The sequence below is a fragment of the Oculina patagonica genome, chromosome 8 (genome assembly GCF_052425735.1).
Source record: "Oculina patagonica isolate OP01 chromosome 8, crgOcupat, whole genome shotgun sequence".
In the NCBI taxonomy this organism is placed as follows: Eukaryota; Metazoa; Cnidaria; class Anthozoa; order Scleractinia; family Oculinidae; genus Oculina; species Oculina patagonica.
Window position 1 is genome coordinate 18,050,148 of NC_135765.1, and position 21,630 is coordinate 18,071,777.

At 37.9% G+C, this 21,630-nt stretch overlaps 2 protein-coding genes and 1 long non-coding RNA gene across 3 annotated transcripts in view; 1 reads left to right on the plus strand and 2 right to left on the minus strand.

Moving 5' to 3' along the window:
• Window positions 1-21,630, minus strand: part of LOC144662785 (uncharacterized) — a 269,859-nt gene that overhangs the window by 3,621 nt on the left and 244,608 nt on the right. Inside the window, exons 9-21 of the mRNA XM_078523706.1 lie at window positions 11,894-12,163; window positions 11,096-11,214; window positions 9,191-9,255; window positions 8,542-8,717; window positions 7,634-7,675; window positions 7,189-7,230; window positions 6,762-6,881; window positions 5,982-6,000; window positions 5,022-5,058; window positions 4,095-4,416; window positions 794-904; window positions 496-686; window positions 4-126 (exon numbers count right to left, since the gene is read on the minus strand). Of these exons, the coding sequence (XP_078379832.1) occupies window positions 4-126; window positions 496-686; window positions 794-904; window positions 4,095-4,416; window positions 5,022-5,058; window positions 5,982-6,000; window positions 6,762-6,881; window positions 7,189-7,230; window positions 7,634-7,675; window positions 8,542-8,717; window positions 9,191-9,255; window positions 11,096-11,214; window positions 11,894-12,163 (1,637 nt within the window). The remainder of the gene's footprint in view (window positions 1-3; window positions 127-495; window positions 687-793; window positions 905-4,094; window positions 4,417-5,021; window positions 5,059-5,981; window positions 6,001-6,761; window positions 6,882-7,188; window positions 7,231-7,633; window positions 7,676-8,541; window positions 8,718-9,190; window positions 9,256-11,095; window positions 11,215-11,893; window positions 12,164-21,630) is intronic.
• Window positions 12,544-21,630, minus strand: part of LOC144663157 (uncharacterized) — a 35,737-nt gene continuing 26,650 nt past the window's right edge. Inside the window, exon 3 of the mRNA XM_078524089.1 lies at window positions 12,544-12,731. Within this exon, the coding sequence (XP_078380215.1) occupies window positions 12,544-12,731 (188 nt within the window). The remainder of the gene's footprint in view (window positions 12,732-21,630) is intronic.
• Window positions 13,154-14,361, plus strand: LOC144662869 (uncharacterized). The gene is made up of 2 exons (XR_013572540.1): window positions 13,154-13,426; window positions 14,304-14,361. It is a non-coding gene; the product is annotated as an uncharacterized LOC144662869 (long non-coding RNA).

The window sequence follows — 21,630 nt, forward strand, 5'->3', positions numbered from 1 at the left end:
TACTCGACTTTCTTTGGTATAAATATCATCCTGGTAAACATTCCGTGCCATTCCAAAATCTGTCACCTTACACTTCTCTCCTTCACCAACAAGAACATTCCTGGCCGCCAAGTCACGATGGATTATCTGAAGAAAAGACTGGACGTTGCTTGGTGTGTATTAACTTTACAACTATTTTGAACAAATTGTGTTATTCATATAAAGAGCACTATGCTTAGTTTTTTCAGTTCGAAGAGTTGCTCTAAAGGCCTGAAGTTACATTCTAGCAGAAAATAACGAGTTTTTATGTTGATTGGATGTGTCCTTTTTTTCTGCGCGGTTTGTAACCGAACGCTTACAAAGTGGTAGTTTCTACTTGTATTGCAAATCCACCATATATTTTAATGTTCCTTATGAAGAGCGTTTTGTATGATGCAAACCCTCTCAATTCATGTGTTAACATTTTTATAGTCCTTTTTTTTCTAAAAAAAACCCACTGGAGCTTGCTTCTCTCACCTTGCTAGAACAAAGATGACTCATTCCATCAGCGATCTGCTGACAAAATCGCATCAGTTGTTGTGACGTCAGATTAGTTTGAGGTTTTACATCCGGGTCTTTGAAGTACGTGTCATTAAGGCCACGACTCTTTCTCAGGTAGCCCAACAGATCGCCATAAGGTATGTACTCAATAAGGACAAGTAACGGATCTGTAGAGAGGACATGCGATTAATGTACTCTGCAGCGGTGCTTAGTACATGTGTAAGTATTAGTTTTTTGTCAATTAAAGAGGCTCAAAGTCAACAATTGTTTTTACCAGTCTCAGTAACACATCCCATCAGCTTGATCACGTGCGGATGAGGCTTTAGTTTCTTCATCAGCTGGAGTTCCGAAAGCAGATCCTTTCTGTCTGAATCAGGAGCGTTTTCTGTCCAGAAAAGGAGAGGAGTTACGGAATTTGTGGCTGTTTAAGTTTTGGGTACGGACCAATCTTCTTTCAGGATCGAACCTGATTAATCAATGGTTAAACTAATCCACTTCAAAAGGACACAAATAGCTCATTTTCCGCTCATGAAGACTTAAAGCGATCACAGCAGTCGGTATTATGGTCATTGACACTACTCTGCAATGTGTCTGTTTTAAGGTCTCCGCACACGTGGGGACATGTCGCAGCGACACGTAGCAGCGACAAAATCGTGTGTTGTTTATACTTAGGGAACAGAAATGTGGCAGAAAGGTGCAACGGGGTCATGTAGCAGCAACAAAATCACAATATGTACACACACACACACACAAAAAATGTAGCGGGGACACGTCCCCTCGTGTGTGCAAATAGTTTTTGGCTAATGCAACACGAACTTTGCAGCAGTTTTGTCCCTGCGACTTGTTACACGGATTTCAACTGGTTCACCTTGTGCAGCATGTCGCAGGGACAAAATGTTGCAGGACTGGAATTCGTTTTGCATTAGCTAAAACAATATTATTTTAAATTGATTCTAGACGTGAGTCACCCAAATAAATTAATTGTAACAGTTTCATCATGGGTCGCACGGTACGGTTTTGAGAAATTTTGGGTCAAAGACAGGTTTTGACAACCTTGAACCAGAGTGAAATTGCACACGCTCTTTTATTTGATCATGAGCCCAATAAAAAAAACGACAAAATAATAAAAAAACTCCTCTTTCGATTTTTAGCTACCTCTCTTGTCACTTTCTTCCGTCCTAGGCATTCTCTGGTATACCAAATTGGATTAAAGTTCTGATAACTATTTTGGTTTCCCTTTACAGTTGCTGGCGCATTTTGTACGCCCATCTAGCAACGCATAACTATTCACCATTTTGCTACACGATTTGTTTAGCTGTAAAGACAGACTATTTTATTTGGGTATTACTTGGTACAAAATTTGTGGGACTTCTTGGCATTGGTAAAGAGGCTGCTTTTAACAACCCAAGCCAATTCTAAGGCATGTCTTAGATAATTATCTATATGTTTGTTTAAACGAGGATTGAGAACATTTGGAGTTATACCACATGTTAAATATCGTGTTATCGTGAGAATTATTCCGCTATTCTTCTACTATTTCAGTTCGAAGAGCTTGGCTAAAGCCCTGAAATTATATTCGGGGAGAGAACGAGTTTTTCTGTTGATAGAAACCGTCCAAACTTCTCCATGTGTTTTTTGCAAACGCGTGTAGAGTTAACAATAGCGAATATTTGTTGCTTCATCAAATTTTGACAATTTGCTTTATTTCGTTTAATACTTTGAAACTGTTCTTCTGCTGTGTTCGCCAGGGTCAGAGTGGTCTTAAAAAGGAAGGATTGTTGATGAATTCAGTTGACGATCTGAGCAGTCATCATCAAAGTCAAGTAAAAAGTCGTTTATCAGTCGATGGTATAAGTCTCTGGTCTTTGAAGTTGTCCGCTTTAGCAAAGAATTAAAGCGAGCTACCATCCAAAGGATAATTATAAGTAACAAGGTAGATGCGTAGTTAAAGAGGGAATAGAAAGGTTTAAGAATGAGCAGGGGACAAATGTAGCGGGGACACATGTCCTCTCGTGTGTGCTAATAGGTTTTGGCTCATTAAACACGAATTTTGTTACACGGATTTCAACTTCTTTTTTTTTTTGGGGGGGGGGGGGGGGGGATTTTTGATGCATTTATGGTCATAAAGAAGCTAAAAATAATGACTAAGTAGCTTTTCTAATTCACGAGATGCGCCTAGTGCACCAAGGTGAAGATATTAGGTGAATTACTCAAGGGGGGAGAGAAGTGTAATTAGTTTAAGGATTTATCCAAGACGTAGAGTTTGAAAAAGTTTGTCTGACTTTTTCAATTTGCAATCAAAATCTCATGCCTGTGATGATGATGATGATGATGATGATGATGATGATGATGACGATGATATGGGTGATGACAAAAAGATTCTTATATGCGCATTTAAGACAAAACCCCTTTTGTTACATAAGTAGGCTAATATAGTCATTTCTAAAAAAGCGAGACCTTTTTCTCAACGTAAATATGCCTTTTGCCTTTTTTTAAATTGATGCTCATGATAGTGCCCCTTTAAAACTGAGCATGTTTTCCGTATTCGAACAAAAGTTGATCCCGACAGTACGGGTAACGGTATTGTAAGAATAAGAGAGCACAGATTTATAGAACAGGAGTACAGGATTGGTTAAAATGATCAAAATGATAGTTGAAAACGCATATGAATGAATAAATAAATAAATAAATAAATAAATAAATAAATAAATAAATAAAAACGCGTATGGGATGTCTGGATGCCTTTTCTTGCCTTTTCGATTGACTAGGTAATGAAGAAGACAGTAGCAAAACAAAACACTGGGATCGGGTGCAAACGATTAGCAGTTTGGAGAGTCTTGAATTTGCGAACGACCTTGCTCTGGTATCAAGCAGAAAGAGAATTGCATTTACAAGAATTTACTTTACGGACGAACACAGCAGGACAAAAACAACCGAAATCACGAGATTCAATGCTACAAACCATAAACTCTAGTCACTTGAAGAGGGAGTATAAGCCAATCCGAAACAGTAAAATGGCGAAACAATCAGCTGAGTAGGAATGGTTGAGAACAAGTTTTCAAGAACAACGTTATCGCCGGTTTGCTCCACTGTTCCGAGACCCGGCGAATACCCATGATATATTGATCAATTGGTCAGTAAGAGCAGAAGAGAAAAGACCAGGAGATTTGAACGAAAACACAAACGGGACAATATTTATTTGGAGTGCGACGATAAGGTAAGATTAGACTAGTCTCCGGAAAGGAAAATGCGCGCAGGGAACTGAACTCAGTAAGCATCATAGAGCTCAGAAGGAACAGCAGATGGGCACTTAGAGGAGGGTCAACGAGATGAAGGAGTTCTGAGAATAGGAAAAAAAAAAAACAGATCAGCTTGGAATATACCAGGTCTGATGACGGTGTCGGCGAAGATAAGTTTCATGGCAGGGAGGGGACAGTCACACTGTTATTCAACTTGTAAACATATCACGTCATCGCAACTTAGTTTAAATTTATGATAGAAGTCAGAAGGGATTCTTTCCCACTACTTTTCCCCGGGGCATTGCCCAACGTCTACATGGATCTAATTTCACATACCTTTGAGCATTTTAACCGCCACAATTGTCAATCCCTTTACGCCATTGACATTCTGAGCCATTGCCTTGGCAACCTGAGAGAAAGCACCTTTTCCAATCATTTTAACTACTTGAACATGTTCCCGACTCATTTCCCAGTTCCGTAATTTTGTCGCGGGGTTTAGTGACATGTATTCCTGGTCTGAGTTGACTTGATTTTTTCCGCTAAAGGAGTCTTCTGGTTGGGGTGAATGTAAAGTAGCAGCCGATGCGTCAGCTCTCAACATCAAATTGTCAAAGGCGTTTGTGGACGATGAAGTTACTTGAAGTGGTATTTCTCGATCCTGCAACATGTAAAACACCAGTTACAAACCCTAGTTATGAAGAAAAAAGTTAACACGGCATATTGAAGTATCATACCATTCTCTGTAAACAGTCAGTTAATAGCTGGTCCTACACTGATTTCTTAAGTTTGTACACGTTTGTCTATAAAACTAAGCCATTATTGTAATACAGAGTGACGGTTATACCAGCGAGCACTCACTTACCGAACCTTTAACCTAAATCTTATTAAATCCTAACATTCTTCTGTGGGAGGCGCGGTGGCCTAATGGTTAGAGCGCCGGACTCCGGATCGAGCGGTCCGAGTTCGAGCCCCGGCCGGGGTCACTTGTGTTGTGTTCTTGGGCAAGACACCCAGGTGTATAGATGGGTACCAGCGACATAATGCTGCAATGGACTAGCATCCCATTCAGGGGGGAGTAGAAATATTCCTAGCCGCGTAATGCTACGGAAACCGGGATAAGCTCCGGCAGTGTGGGCCGCTTTGCTCGTGGCTTCTCCTTTCTTCTGTGAGTCCTGGTGTAGTCAGAAACTAAGCAACTTGTACGTGCTACCATAGTTAGTAACTATGGTACTAACTATGGTATTACTAAGAACCAATAATTACCTGTATATTTTTGTTGTTTTGACAATGATAACGGAGACTATAAGAGAAGAAGATGAAATGAATAAAAAACGCGGATGAAGATATCTATAAACATGTGCCCGGATAAAGGCAAACAACAGCGGAATCATCATCAGCATCACATCCTTTATCATACACGACAAAATTTTAAATCACAAAGCTGGTGAGGTCGTATACAATTTATTGAAATAATTGAAATACAGCATAAAATAAAAAAACAAATTGTAGCCTATACACAAGACTAAAATTTAAATCCCCCAAGAATGATATATACGTACATTGGATCATTTAATTTTTTTAAATAACTCACCTATGAGTAAATGAGAATTAAAAAAGCTTCATTACAGTAAGCAACTGAACTGACTTGGCATTTAAATTCCTCAACATAATTGTCCTCCTTCACATTACGATGAAAACCCGAAAATCGGGAGCCCGTAGAACATGAAAAAACAGCATTTCATGATGTGGAACCTCCAATGACTATTAAACTGGAACCTCCAATGACTATTAAAGTTCAGTTTAAAGTTCAGTTCAATGACTAATTGAATTTTTAACAAAGTACGAGTTAATTTTTCTGAGGTTTTAAATCACACAAGCTTCGTGTGACCACATCAGGTTTCTTATTTACCTAAATGTTATTAATGAGCAAAAAATGGAAGGAAATCGATTTTTCCGCTTCTGCCATGAAATCACGATCACCTGCTCGACAGGTTAATTAAATCCACGACATTTCATCTATGGGACCATAACCGTTAAAGTATTCCGCCTCTAGTTTATGAGATCAGAAAAATAGCTTATGACGGCACCTAGATAACTTATCATGCCCACGCTAACGAGATTCCTCCCCAAAAAGACAAGTAAGGCATCCCTACCATAGTAATCCAATGTTGACTATCTTAACTATGAATAATAAATCAAAATCACAACAACATTGTTACCTACCTTGTGTTATTCCCAGGACCTATAAAGGGAAAAGACAAAGACGTTAATTTCAATCCTCTTGCCACACGCTTTAATAGATGTAAGTTCATGGACACAAATCACCCCTAACAAGCTGACTGTAATCATAAGGTTCATAACATGTCATCAAGAATTATTGATCAAGAATGAAGTTCATTTACCAAAACGCAAATTGGGTCAACAAATATTATCCTAATATCCAGTCATCTTGACTGAACAAGCAAATAATTTATCATTTCGCATAAAGAACGCTATTTTTTCTTCAGAACACGGCAGACAACAGAAACCGGCACGGCAGTTCATCTTATCTGCCTAAGTAGCCAATCACAGGATTTGGTTTATCTCGCCCACTTTCGGGGCTATAGAATATTCAAAAATTGTTTTCCACACTCAGATTTTGTTTCAATGACGCCATGAAACAAAATCTGAGTGTGGAAAATAATAGGTTTGCCGGACATCTGTTAAGGGAACTCAAGCAGTGTCAATCACTGACCGAAAAACATATTTCTAATAAGTGGTTATTGTTTTACAGTCTGCATAAATACGATTTTCGTACATGTTCGCAAAAATTCCAACTATATTTTTTCATTTACTTGTATTTATAATACCTTTTTTACTTCCATGCAACTTAGAACTTGGAAAGGCTTCCAGAATTGTCAACGTGTGTATAATACCTTTTTTTACTTCCATGCAGCTTAGAACTTGGAACGGCTTCCAGAATTGTCAACGTGTGTAATAAAAGACAGTATATAAAAGCCTTACCTCGGTTATTGCGTTTTCTCCAAAGCAGAATCACCAGGACAAAGATGATGACCAAAAAGAGGCAAATGACAGCTGAATAAATGGCGTGAAGAATATCTCCTTGTTTGATCCAATTGTCATCTTGCATTGAAAAAGAAAGAGAATGAGTTTTTTTAGGTGTAAGTAAACATTGGAAAATCAATTACTCCTTTAAACGACAACTTTTTGTTTAAGTATAATTCTTTCTTGTTCTTGTTTCTTTTTTGCTTTTTTTCTTTCTAAGTACGGTTCTTGCTTTTTAAACGTTTTCTAAAATAAAAATGGTTGGCATGAGCATTACTGTCAACAATGCGAATAAATAAGTTATGCCCCATGTAAATTACAACCGTGCTTCCTTCACCGTTTTCGCTACATACTTCAAGAAGAACAAAAACTAGCTGTCACTTACCCGTTGCGATGCTTGTTCCTGCTGTACTTCTTGAGTGCAACACTACAAAATACCGACGCTTTAGACCTTCTTAAATGGTATAGTTGTTGAAAGAAATTTTAATAGTGTATGAACGATGTTTTTCACTAGTAAAAATTCATCGTTCGCGTTTCTGATTGGCTAAGCTCTAAATCAGTACGAATTTTACTCCCTACGATTTCCATGAGTAAATCTCAGTACGTATGAAATAAAACGGCGTTCCCATGGAAATGAAACAAATTTACATGGAGTAGAATGGAAACTTAATTGCGCACTCTCGGAATAGGCTTTTCAGTAAACAATACAATAAAAAAATTCTATAAAGATTAATAAGCACCATCTGAGCAAATAAATTACCACAGTGTTCCCTTTCAATGTTTACACTACATGTACAAACTTTAAGCAGAACATGAAAACTGTCCCTTACCCGTTGAGATGCTTGTACTTGCTGTAGTTGTTGAGTTAAACACTACAAAACACATTTGAAACCTGTGACCTTCATAAATAGTATACAAACAGTTTATGAAAGCAGTTTGGAGGGTACTAAATGACAGCTCGTCTCAATAAACGACTGTTATTAAATTGTATTCTCTTTGCGTTCTGTGTTTTTAAAAAACATATTTTCTTGTTTGGCCCATTTTTGTGGTAGCTGCTGAGAAGTTAGACTGTTCACAGCTTCTCTCCTTTACAACGCAAAAGAACGTGTGACAAACAGCGAGTGCGAAACACGAGGGCTTTGTGACGATCGAAGGCATACATACAACCTTTATTTATACACGATGAAAGATAAAAGCTACAAGCTTGTGGGGTCGTGTACAAAATTAAAATAAAAAAAGAAAAAGAAAGGTAAAGAATGCTAAAAATCGTTTTAAAAAAGGCGTACTATCTACGTATTAAAAACTATAAACTATTATGAATTCGAATAAAAAGTAGAAAAATACAAAAAATAGTGGACCGTGAACAGTACTGTGAGAAGATGAAAGTGTACGAGAAATAGAAGATCAACTCTCTCTTTATGAGTGCACTGAAACCTTGCAAGGAAAGCTTCAAGGTGATAAAACAGTCTTGGAAATGTTGAGGATTGAAATACATTACTGTGTGATTTAATCATTTGCTTGCTTTTCATACCCCTTCCAAATATCTTCAAGAACGCACATAAGTACTAAAGTCGAATGTTTTTATATTCGGATAAATGTTACAAAGGATACCTCACACTGGTATGGTAAGTGCCTGAATGCTGTAACATATTTTAAAAGCCTGGAAACTTCACTTACAGTAAAGCCACAGAGGTTGACGAAAACCTTGTAAATGAACTTGTATACTTACTATACTTACTTGTATAGGTACTTGTATTTGATGATGTGGGGGGCAGAATAGTTGGATTCAGAACCAACTCTTGGTCAACCGTGAATGGACCAAGTTTTCCATTTATTTCATCCTGCAGTGGTTTTAACGGGTTAGTAGCTGATTTTCCAAACAACAGTTCTACCGTAGCCACAACACTGCCAGATCTACAAGTAAAAATGATATCTAATTAAGAATGCACCCTCGCACATGCAGGGTAAGTTGAGGGGATGATGTTCACGTATAAGGAATGCTTTAACTGAACTAAGTGGAAATAAATCAACAACTGTAATTAACCTACACTTGCCACCCACGCAGCCGTTTTATGGGACATCGTTTTTCTTGCCGGCTGCGTGGGAGGCTGTGTTAAGACAGAATATTTGGACCACGAATTATGAAAGCTCTTTAGGCTTGAACAATAAGCAATTTTCATTGCTTCATTCTCCAGGGAATCAAAATGAAATTGAAATGATGTAAAGAAGTGAAAATGGCCTATTGTGTTGCAATATGTGCTGTATAATCATGTAATTACACTTAACTATAAAGGTCTGGCTGTCTCACAATTAAATTTTATTCTGTAAGAAAAACATCTCTGCTCTATCACAATTGTGCACACAGCAGTTTTTGTCAGTGCAGTTACCTGAAATTGTCAACATCCACTCTGTACAGTTGTTTATCAGGATTCTTGGTGTAAACACTCCAAATCTAAAGACAACAAAAGGAAAGCCAGTTACTTTTAACGTTAAAACTATCAAAGATACAAGTCACAACTGGTCTGGATACAGGAAAACAAATGAAAAGGAATGAATGGTACAGAATCCCTAAATGATATTTTCCAAAAAATGCTGGCTGATTCTTTGAAACATAAAAAGTTGACAGAGTTCACACATGCAAGACACAAGCAATGCCAAAAGCTTGGGAGAAGTCGCTACGCAGACTTAACCGAACCACAAAGAGTGACTCCAGGTTATCGATATATAAAATATAAACCGCATAACTCAAGCCCTCTCTACTGGGAGGGAGGGTGGGTAAAAAACTTAATTGTTACAAAATGAACTGTTTCGTGCAAAAGCTGCCAGGACAATGGCCTGGGATATTGTTCCGCTGCTTTTATAGCAAGACAGTGTCTCAAAGTTTGACCAATAGGTAAGGTTGTACCATTACTTAAATAGACACTACGTGGCGAGCTACTCGCCATGAATATTGTGTATTGTGAACTACATATCATTTGTTGTCTAAGCAAATGATGCTAGGTTACGCGACGAACTCAAAATAGGCTACCAACGAACTGTCGTCATGTTTCATTAACTGCGTTTTACCGCACGGTAATAGCGTGATTTGGTAGTTTCTTTTCACACGCTTCGGTGGTTTCGTTTTGTTATTTCGGGCTTTAGTACATGCCGGATTCTCAGTTAACCACGAGGCCCAGTTTGGCGAACGAGTTAAACCTGTTGCCAATGTCTTGCAGTTTGTCTAAAAATAGTGGATTGTGTAGGGGGAAATACTGTTCCCAATGGAACTAGAAAACTCTAATCGACAAGGCTTACATTTTCTAGACCCCAACGTAAGTAGGCACACCGATCCTATCTCGATTTCCTCTCGTGTCACCCTTTGTGCCACAAAAAAACCGCGTTCACCACATTGCTTACCCATCAACAAATGAAGGAAGACGAGAAGAAAACGCAACGAGTAAAAACGGTACACTTTGCGGTCGAGAATCATTTGCGGTCCGATTTGGGGATCATTATAGTGGTTTGGGATCATTTGCAGATGCGGGGCCTTATAGTACTATGCGTAAACAACTACCGGTATCCCGTGTCGTTTATTAACAATCTAACAACTGCGATAGGGTGTTAAGCCACCGATATCAATTTCAATGGATATGTGGTGTTTCATTATGTGCAGGGCGTCTCTAAAAGAATTGGTCGTGTGTTTTTAACAACCACAGGTCGGCTGGCGTACAAACTACAAATAACCATAAACAGCCTTGTTTCACGCTCTAAAGAACAAGATGAGCGTCAAAAATCAGGCCTTAAACAAAATCAGTTGCACACAGTGCAGTTTTGTATACTATAACAAACAGAAAGACCATTGTACGATCCGAATTTCAGAACACAGAAAACCAGTGTCAAGGCTTAAACACAACGCTAACGTTTCTGGCCATGTCCACAACATGGATTTTGATAACGTTAAGCTTGTTAGACTTGAGTTAAATTACCACGAGTGACTTTTTTTAAGTAGGCACTCTACGGTAGACGTAGACGCTGGGAACGATCACATCATAATCCCAGAAGCCTACAAATACAAGCCTTGTGTTACGTTTTTATTCAAATATCGTGTAAAAACGAAATCGCTGTCATAACTGATGGTGGTCTCAGAATAAGGCGAAGCAATGAAAAAAGTCAGTGACAAACCATTTTAATGTGACAATGAGACAGTAACAAAAGCCCTGTTTGCATGACTGTCTTATCCATAAGACGATTCGCCCGAGAATTCTTAGCGATTAGTTGGTTCACTTCTTTCATGCACATTTAGAATAACTTACCGCTGATAACAGTTTTGATTTCAAGGTCCTGTACTCAACTGACGTCTGGTTTGAATAAGCTGGCTTCCAATCTACATTCTGCAACCTTATTCCAACTTTTTTAGCTTCACAATCGAAACCTATTAAAAAATTGCAAGGTACATGAATGCATTTCCACATCTGTATAGCAGTGTACTGAACATCATCAAAAGGCCCTTTCGTATTCTCAGCTGTATTTTTATTCCAACTTTCTTACTTTGAGCTCCAGAAACCACAACAACAAAGAACAAACAAACACATTTGTATGGATACATTTTCTGATTACTGTACACAGCATTGTATTGTTTGGACTAATTTTAAACCTGTACAATATTTTAATTTGCAATCTTTATGATAGTTTTATTATTTCAATAATACAAAAAGGAGTTTACAAATAATTATGCTGATATCAGTCAATACCTGATTCATGAAAAACTTAAATATTGCAGAAAGAAATGTTTTGATTCGCTAAAAAGGGAAGTCCTCTGGTCTTACACTGACGAAGACTATAATTGAAAACTTATTAAATAAAATTATTAAATGAAAAAAAAAAAGACAGTCCATGGCCACCTGAGCAAAGTACATAATTTATGCCTAAAACTACTAATTTGTAATCTACAGTCCCTTGGTCTGAATGTTTAGCCATTCTCGTTTTCTTTTTGAATATCTCCTTTCCATGATTTCTTCGTAGACAGTGGTCTTACTTTTCCCCACATTTTTTACGAGAGCTTTCTAAATCCCTAGGTAGATAAACTATTTTTACATGACACATGTACTCACTGTTACATTTTATTCCGACAATGCTAACACTGGTGGCATCTTCACCATATCCATTGCTAGCTGTACATCTGTATGATCCTGCATCTTTCCTCTGTACATTAACCAGATGAAGCAAGTAACCAGGCACATTAAACTGGTTCACTAGGACGCCATCTTTTTTCCAGGTGAGGTTTGGATGTGGATCACCAGCTGCATTGCATTTTAGTGTAAAGTTTTGTCCAATGTTAAGTTGAGGCTCTCGTTCTGGGGCGACAGTTATATTTGGAGGCACTAAAAAGACATAATATGAGGACACAAAAAACAAATTATGAAATTTTATCCAAGTTACACTTTCAAACGAGTAAGAGTCCTGTCGGTACAACGCGCTGACCCCCTGTCTATGGACTACCCCAACGAACCTGGTCCAACAAGGGGAAATAACAATCAAACTGGCTCAAAAAGTTTTGAACCAAATATAGACTTCAACGTAAATTATTTGCACCCAATCGTGTTTTGATTGGTTTACTAAATTGTCCATGTTCTTTTGTGATTGGCCAGAGTAATTGAAAGCTCAATTGAAAGCTGTTCTATTTTAATTTAACTTTGTCAAAATGTTTAGGGTAGTCCGTTTAGATAGTCCATATAGTGATAGGCCATGTAGCACTGAGGGGTCAGGGAAAATGCACATTAACCAGTTGAAGCAAGTAACCATGCATATTAAACTGGTTTGCTGGGACGCCATCTTTTGTCCAGGTGATGCTTGGGTGTGGATCACCAGCTGCATTGCACGTTAGATTATAGGTTTGTCCAGTGTTAAGTCGAGCCTCTCGTGCTGGGGCGATAGTTATTTTTGGAGGTACTGAGAAAAACATAATATGAAAATGTTTTTTAATCGGGAAGTAAGACCGATTCGTGTTTTACCCTTTGGTATCCGTGGCGAAAACTAAGGGGGTGGTCTATCTTCTGAGGCTTTACCATGTCAGTCTGAAACTTTGGCAAAGAAATAAGTTTGTAAATTTTGTTCAATTTATGTTGATAGCGTATGCAAATTAGGTCAGGTAACTTTTTGCGGCCAATGATTTCCAGAATTTCTTTGAGTAAAAATGGCACCAGTTTAAAACATCAGTCTTGTAACTAGGCAAGTACTTAGGAAAGCAACAATAGAACAGCGCCCAGACTTTGTTAAATATGTTATTAATTTCGAGAATAAACGGTAGTTTATACTGGTACCCAGTCCTCCAGAAATAGTATTTTCTTATTTCAGCTCGTTATTTTGAATTTTGTTACCAGTCCAGATTGTCCTAATATATTAGGACAACTGTGACGTCACGGAGCTATTGTTATCGACCAAAATGGCGGCCATTTGTACAAGTCGCCAAGAACAAAAGAAATCCTTTGTTTCCAGTCTCCAAAGAGTGTTAATCCGGGACTTTTTTGGCGTAACAGAGACATGAAGCGTCGGCGGCCATTTTGAGTGTTCGCTCGTTTGCGTTCTTCAAGTATTTCGACAGAAAACCGCGATTTATGACGCCATTTTCCTGTTCGTTGTTCAAGGTAAGTAAAATCTAACCTTTATTTTTGGCATTTACCCATTTTTTACTCAGCTGGTAGTATTTTTTTTCGATTGAAGTGTTGTTAATGTGTCTTCATGCAAAAGTCTGAGGTAGTAAACAACCCTGATTTTTAGTACACTCTTTTTGAAAATGTGCCAGTCTTAACGTAAATATATCCAGGCGACTGTATTTGTATGAAACATCGGCCATTTACGCGTTAGCAGCTGCTGTTCAGCAACAATTATGGAAATGACAGGAAATTATTTTGTGTATTGATAAAGGATATAGAAAACTTTCATGTTGCACAAATTGACCGGGTTGTAAACCTCATCTGCGGGGCATGCAACTGTATGTTAGAATTTCATCAGACAATTTGGTACTGGAAGGACTTGAAACGACCACAGGAAAAAGGAGTAGGCTGTATTATTTAGCTCATTTGGTTCATTCTTAAAAACTTCCACTTGTGTAAATTATATGGGTCTTTATATACCATGGCAAGTTCAAATGTGAACCAAATTGAATTTTGAAGAATGCATAATACAAACGAGATCAAGCACTCTTAAATTCTCACTTGTAAAACACCTATTTGCTTGTTGAGATATTCTTACAATGTTTATCTTTGGCCACTTATGGAAAGACATCACTCTTGAAAGGTTCATAAAATAATTTATTCCCCTTAACCACCTCCAAAACAACCATGGTCAGTCACTAAGAGTATGGAAAGTGGGATAAGCAACAGTCTTATCTGTTTATGGACCACTAGGCTCGAACATGCATTATACAGACTTGACTATCAGCTGTTCTGCCCTATCATCCTCTATTGCAATATTTGTACAAAATTGTTAAATTCTAATGTAGATGTATTTTATTTTTTGCAGGTCTGGCAGTTGCTAAATGGCAAAAAATTGATGCACATGTTCACTTAATGTAACATGAGAATAAATTTGATTTTTTCCTCTTAATCTGACTGATAGTTTTATGTTTTGTACAAGTTTCTGGGTAATGATCATTTCCAGCCCACACCTCTTTGCATTTGTGTGCCTTAGAAGGTTGAGTGTGTTGATTTGCAAAATATTTTTGTTTTGCATTTGTTTTGGTGGATATGTAAATGGTTCAAAGTACTATATTGTACCTCGTCAAGATAACCTGAGTACAACACAGCTAGATGCTGGACTGCAGATTGAACGTCCAGGTTCGAGCCCGGGCTAGTTTGTTTACTGCTAGGGTAACCTTCAATGGACTAGTAAAAACACGCCTAGTCGCTAAATGCTACAGATCAGAAACCGGGATAAGCTCCAGTAGTATGGGCCACCTTTAACTTGGGTCAGAGCACACCTTACAGTCTTCACCTTACCTTGGAACACAACAAACCATCCAAGCAATTTGTTATCTATGGCATATTGGCTGCATGCAGTTGGGGGTAATATAAGACATGCCAAAAAAAACAATACTCACAATTTTTTAGTGCATATTTCAATGTCCACCAAATAGCATTCAGTTGATGTTGTAAAAAAGAAAGAAATCAGTGTATTGATACACTCATGATGAGCTATTGTATTGGATAAATATTTTCCCTTTATGCAAGACAATGTGTACAAAGAGAAAGTAATTTTTGTTGAAAATGGAGCACATGCATAACACTGCATTCACAAATGTATGGCCATATCTGTGCACCCTACTCTGCCTACTGAACATTTGCATTTTGAAAAAGCTACAAATAATTACTTTTAAAACAGATTCATCATTTATTTTATCATTTTTTTTACCAATGTAATGAGCCACAAATGCCAGAGAAAGGTTCGATTTTAGGTTCAACGATAAATGTACCCGGGAACTTCGTTAAGCTGACATGAGTGGGAAAATAAATTAACACGAGTAGAGCAATTTATTGTCGAACGTGCAAGATGTTCGATCCAATGGCAAACCAATACAAATCTGTTATTGTTACGGAACGAAAATATTTCACCTTTTTCCAGTAAAACAAATCCTGCAGCTGTAGTGGGAAATACGGGACAATATTACTTACCCGATTATTTGATTGCATTTCAATGATTGAAACAGTTTGATATCCGAAATGGGCTATCGATCGATCGGCGCGTGGTAGTTTTCTTGATGCTCCTCGCCCTCACGGGCAATGCTTAGTGTGATAATGTAGACTCGAGCACTGGCATTTTTAAAAGATTTCTTACAGAGAAAAAATGTATATTTGTATTCTGCAAATATACGTCAAGAATGCGGCATTATAACTCGGGAAACCGGCGCTAAGTTCTGCGTTCGTCGCCATTTTGAAAATCGAGGATTGTTTTGATACACGATCCGCGAATCAAAAGGCGGTTTCTGATTGGTCGAGAGACAAGTTGGCCGTGTCCTAATATATTAGGACAATCTGGACTGGTTACAAGTTCAGGGGACAAAAGTGATGTACTTAATAGCCTTAAGCTCATAAAGCTAACAGCAGCATACAGAAACTAATATAAAGTTGTGCAATTTTCTTTAAATGAATTGAAAGCTAAAAATATTCCTGATTGGTCACGTGATGTAATTTGCACAAGTCACCCACATAAATTTGACAAAATTTGCAAACTTATTACTTTGCCAAAGTTTAAGATTGTCATGGCTACAGGCTGAAATTTTTGCTGCTCTCTGATTGGCTAGTAAAGGTAGCTTATCTACCCGGTAGCCAATCAGAGAGCAGCAAAAATTTGAATGGACCAATCAGAGAGCAGGATAGCTTAATTTGCATATTCAAGATGGCCGAGGTTTTTTCTGAGGGCTGTGATTGGCTTATAGGGAAATGACGTCACGCAGAAAGTCACACAACGATGAAAATAACGTTATTTAGCGGTGCATCTCATTAACAGTTTGCGTCACGTAGAAAGTCACACAACGATGAAAATAACTCGAACGGTACAAAAAATCACAACAAAGCCGTCGACACATTTGTTGAGAGTGTAAAACATGTAAAAGATTCGGCTCAATGAGTTGCTACTAGTTTCATTGAAAAAACATCACTTATAGTTGGACGTCGCTTAGAATTAAGGCCCGCAAAAACGCATTTAAACAACAGTCAATTGGAGCGCACGCTAAAATTCTATTTTTTTTGCCGAGCGGTAGAATCACAACAGAGGCGGTTTACACATCTGTTCGGGGTTTAATAAATGTAAAATCTTCGGTTCAAAGGCTAGTTCTAATTTTTACTGAACTGTTGTCATTCATAGTCGGACGTTCCCTTCCGTTTCAGGGCCGCAAAAATATTTTTCTTCGAAAACAAACGCATTTGAACAACGACAAATAAACCGCACGCTGATAAAGCCATTTTTACGCGAACAGTAAAAAATCACAACAAAGCCGTTGACACCTTTGTTTGGGGTCTAAAAATATGAAAGATTCGGCCCAATGACTTGCTTTGAGTTTCACTGAAATGACACCATTCATGGTTAAACGTCCCTTTTGATTAAGGGCCGCGAAAATTATTTTTCTTCGAGTAACATGCATTTGAACAACGACCAAATAAACCGCACGCTAAAATTATATTTTCTTCTCCGAACGGTAGAATCACAACAGAGCCGTTGACACATTTGTTTAGGGTTTTTAAAAAACGTTAAAGCTTCACCTCTAGTGGCTAGGTTTTAACTTTTTTCTGAATCAACACCCTAGCTGAAATTCGCCACTGTTTTAAAAACCGGGCTGGAAATCTCAGCCCAGGCTGTAATTCGGCCTGGGATGAAACTTTCCTTCATCGCAAACTTCTTTTTAAGAAGATTTGTTTTGGAAGCCGAGCTGAAATCTCAGCCCGGTGAACCGAGTTAAAATTTCAGCCCAGGCTGAAATTCGCCATGTAATCAGACCCTTGGTTGTAGAACAGAACGACTTAATTCGACTAACAATAGACGGATCGAAACTGACCAATTACTGATGACAAACTTTACACAAGTCTAACAGCCAATAACATCACGGCTAAACTGACCAATCAACTTCGACTTACAACATCATCGACTAACAACAAATTTTCACTTGACTCTGAAGATGACTTTCGAAACGTCAGTCACCAACAACAGTTCCTCTCAGAACTACTCTCACCCGGACGATCACACTATATGACCTACTGATACTCCTGACTTTAAACCATTTACTGTACAAATAAACTAATAACTAAAAAGATAATTTTGAAATTTTTAATGACAAGTAAACTGAAACTTTATTTTACTGGCAAAAAATACTCCCCGTCACCTTTGCCCGTCCCCAAATCTACGACTACCTAGCCAAGCTCAATGCCAAGTTTATCCCAGTTAAACCCAAACCAGGTCTTGGTAAATAAACCAATGGGTCACACAACACATCTCCACAGTCTGGCCAGGACCTGTAGTCATGCGAACAGCCTATTACCTGTGGAGTGGCAGCCATGGACAGCTGTTTTATCATTGTTAGAATTCATCAGCACAGCAAAGGCATGCCAAAAGTCCCGCATAAGATCATCAACCACGCCATTAACTCCAGGGACAAACACCAGCCCCATAGTTAGTAGCATGTATTGCAGAAAGCTACCCCATGTCAGATCATCTGCAATGCAGGCTAGGTAGTTGGGGGAGGCATTCATTATTTTTTTCCTTGCTTGCCTGCACTTTTTGCTTCCGCAACTACCGAGAGCCTGAAATTAAACAGTTAGTTAGGAGGTTGAAGCAACAGCAACAACAACAACAACAATACTTTATTTACCCACGCGACACCTAGGAGCGCAAGCGCTCGTTAAAACGTGTGCGTGAACGCAAAACTGTATAAAATTAAAGGAAAAAAAATATAATTATCTATGTAAATATGTAAATATGTATAATATAATAAATATGTATAATAGGGAACCTGACCCTCCTACAACCTTCTGTCTTTTTCTTTCTTTCTATTGACTGTTTTTTTTAGTCAAGGTTAAAGCACTTAATTTTCAATATAGCTTATTTTTTTTTGCTAGTCCCAAAACCCCAAATCAATCACGGCAATCAATTTATCAATGTCTGTATTTATGTATTTATATCAAAAGTTCCTGTTTACGTATATAAATTTATTTGCTTATTTTTGTTTAATTATTAATCTTTCACACCTTATGCCACAATTAATAAAACTGTAATAAACCTCAAGTAACAGATCTGAAGGATATATGATTTTGTTTTTTTAAAAAAATCTTACAACAAGATATGATTTAAATTCGCCCCTCATGGCTTGGGAAAGAAGATTTATTCTATTTATCATAAGCTTAATTAGTGGCAGTTAAGATAGCATACAAATGTCAATTAGTCTCATTGGAACCAATGGTGTTCAATACAAAATGTAAGAAAATGTACGAAATAGAGTACCAACTTTAAGAATGCACGCAGTTTGTAACTTGTCTATTTTCTGAACACGTACACACTAGTTTATGAAACAAAAACACCTCCAGTGATACCGACCTCTCAAACTTCAAGGCCTATGATAATGATATTGCTGAGATAGACACTACAAACTAAAACCACCAGTAATTCATCCATAGCTTAGTAAACAGAATAGGCTATTTCACTTAACGTTTTCCGCGCATTAGTTAGTGCTAGGTCCAAAAGTTGGAACGGCTCGTGTTTTGTGAGTGTGAAACTATCCGCCATGACAAACCAATTCGCTCCCCGCAGGTCCCAGTCATTTTCACTAGATGCATTGCATGTTAGATTTTTGTTTTGTCCAATGCTAAGTTGAGGTTCTCGTGCTGGGGCAAAAGTTATCTTTTGAGGTACTAGAAAAAAAACCGTGATAATTTTTTGGGGTTTTGAAATTGATCGTCTGCCATTTTTAAAACACTAATTCATTGCAACACACACAAAAAAATTAAAGAACTTCTTAAAAAGGCCAGAATTTGAAATGCGCGCGTTTTCTATCCCGCAGTCTTATATCGGAATGGACAGAACGCCATTCTGTTCATTCTGCTCACAGGGGCAGAATAAAAAGAATGTTGCGAATGAAAATCCAAGATGGCGGACAGCATAGCCCGTAATTAGAGGGAAGTGTCTCCTCTTCTTTGTGAATAGTTCTGCCAGAACATTCGGCAAATCCATTACAGTCTCCATACTTTCTCTTCCTTTTTATTAAGTAGAAAAATTGCTGCAATAATGGCGGCAATGGCAGCTTCTTCGTTGGCCGCCATATTTGTTTTGCAATGTTTTAAAAAAAAGAACCCTAAGCAGAATGAGTACTTTACTACTTATAACACAGTATTTTAATATACAATTGTGAGTACTTACAATGCCATTACACTAAACAGTTATTAGATGAGGGTTTTTGTGATATCTGGAATAATCAAGGTCGAGATTAGTGTTATCAGCCGAAGCCGATCGTGAAGGCTGAGGCTGATAACACTTACCGATATCTTGATTATTCCGGATATCACAAAAACCAAATTTAATAATTGTTTTATTATACATTGTTTTTCGGGAAAAATAAGGACAAAACGGCTACAACCGTTTTACTAATTCCTACTTTTCGTCTTTGTTTTGAATGCTTTTCTCTGCAGGTATTCGTGGAATAGTTCCTCCGCAATCTTTGTCGGTCATTTTGTGTTTTCCGAGAATTTATTGTCCAGCAATTTTTCAATTTAGGTACATAAATGTTTTGCTCGGTTGAGGAAGCGAATCGACGAACTGTGAATTTCCTTCGCTGTCAGATGTGTCCTACATTCCTCTCTGAAATCATGCACTGCGCGCCCAACCTACAGATTAGTAGTGAATAATCTGCTAGCAGATTATTCACTAATCTCTTGAGATTAGTGAGTTTATACTTTGAATCAGTCCTTTCTAACTGCCCGGGAATATTTTGCATTTCTACCCGGCGATTTCTTGTTGCGTTAAACTTGGCCAAAACAGCGATCACCGATCACCTGCACATAAACAACAATAAAATGTAGACCCTTGACCTATCATGTATGCTTACTTTTGTTTGTAATATACGATTGTTTTTGTGTTTGTAACTAAGGGCAAAAAATAGCAACTACAAAACCATAAAACCCCACAAATTCATACAAATCAAGACTTCAAGAGCTGCAAAATGGCCGTAACCAAGATGGCGGATCGCAAAAAATCACTGAAGTCATCGTCTTTTCTCGTTTTTCGAAAAAGTTCACAAAGCATGGGTAACCAAAAATTTTTTGAACCAGAAGTCCTGAATGCTAAACTAATTTGCATTTGCAGTGCGCGTGCCCAATCCCTGAAACAAACATCATTTCCATTGGGGGTGGGCATGCCTGCAGCTAGGCTAGTACAATACTATGGGTAGAAAGATAGTACCTTTGTGTGAAACTCGTAAGTTCCAAAGGTGGCCATCTCCTTATATGGAAGGTAAAGGTCAGGCCCACCTGGGGGTCTCCAAAGGAAACCGTTCAGTCACTCAGAGAGTGGGATGTAGTGAACATCTTGCTTAATTAAATAGTTGAATTTTGCGAGTATCAATTCGAGTTATGAAATATTAACATCACCTTTGAAATAAATTGAAATAATACAGGCTCGCCCACTCTTACAATTTTTCTTTTTTTCCTGTCATAAAGTAACGTTCCAATGTTAAGAGAAGTAGCGAGTGAAGAAAATATATTTTTGGCTACATTCCAGAAACAGTACTGGATTTTCCGATGTCAAAATTGCATGTCGCATGAAAATAATTGTATCATATAGACGAGTCGAAAACATTAACTCAAATAACTGCTCTAGCAAGCCTTAATTCGTCAAAAAAAAAACTGCATAAAAACTAGCTCACCCTATGCGGAAATATTTCTAATGTATTTTGTTTCAAACACAGAGCCGTAACAGCCGATTTTTCGAAGCTTCAATATTAACAACAACAACAATTAGTGAAGAAATTTGATTATTCTTACTGGCAAGTTGTGACCACGCAAACAAACACACGCATAATATTGTGAGGCTGTGCTTTTCCGTGCTTGCCGCACTCGTTGCTAGTTAAGGCAACTTAAGACATCTCCATAGCGAAAGCCTCGGTCTTCTTCAAAAATAAGGACCACAAAGCTATTCAAAATTTACATGTTTTTCTGCCATTCAGCCGCGAACACTCCCAAAATAAACCAAAATTCATTTCCGGTTGCCAAACTGCATAACCATCTATGTGCGGAATGGCTCAAGTTTGTTGCCTTTTTCATACCTAGCTAGGGGATTGAGAGTGCGTATTGATCTTACAAGCTCAACACAA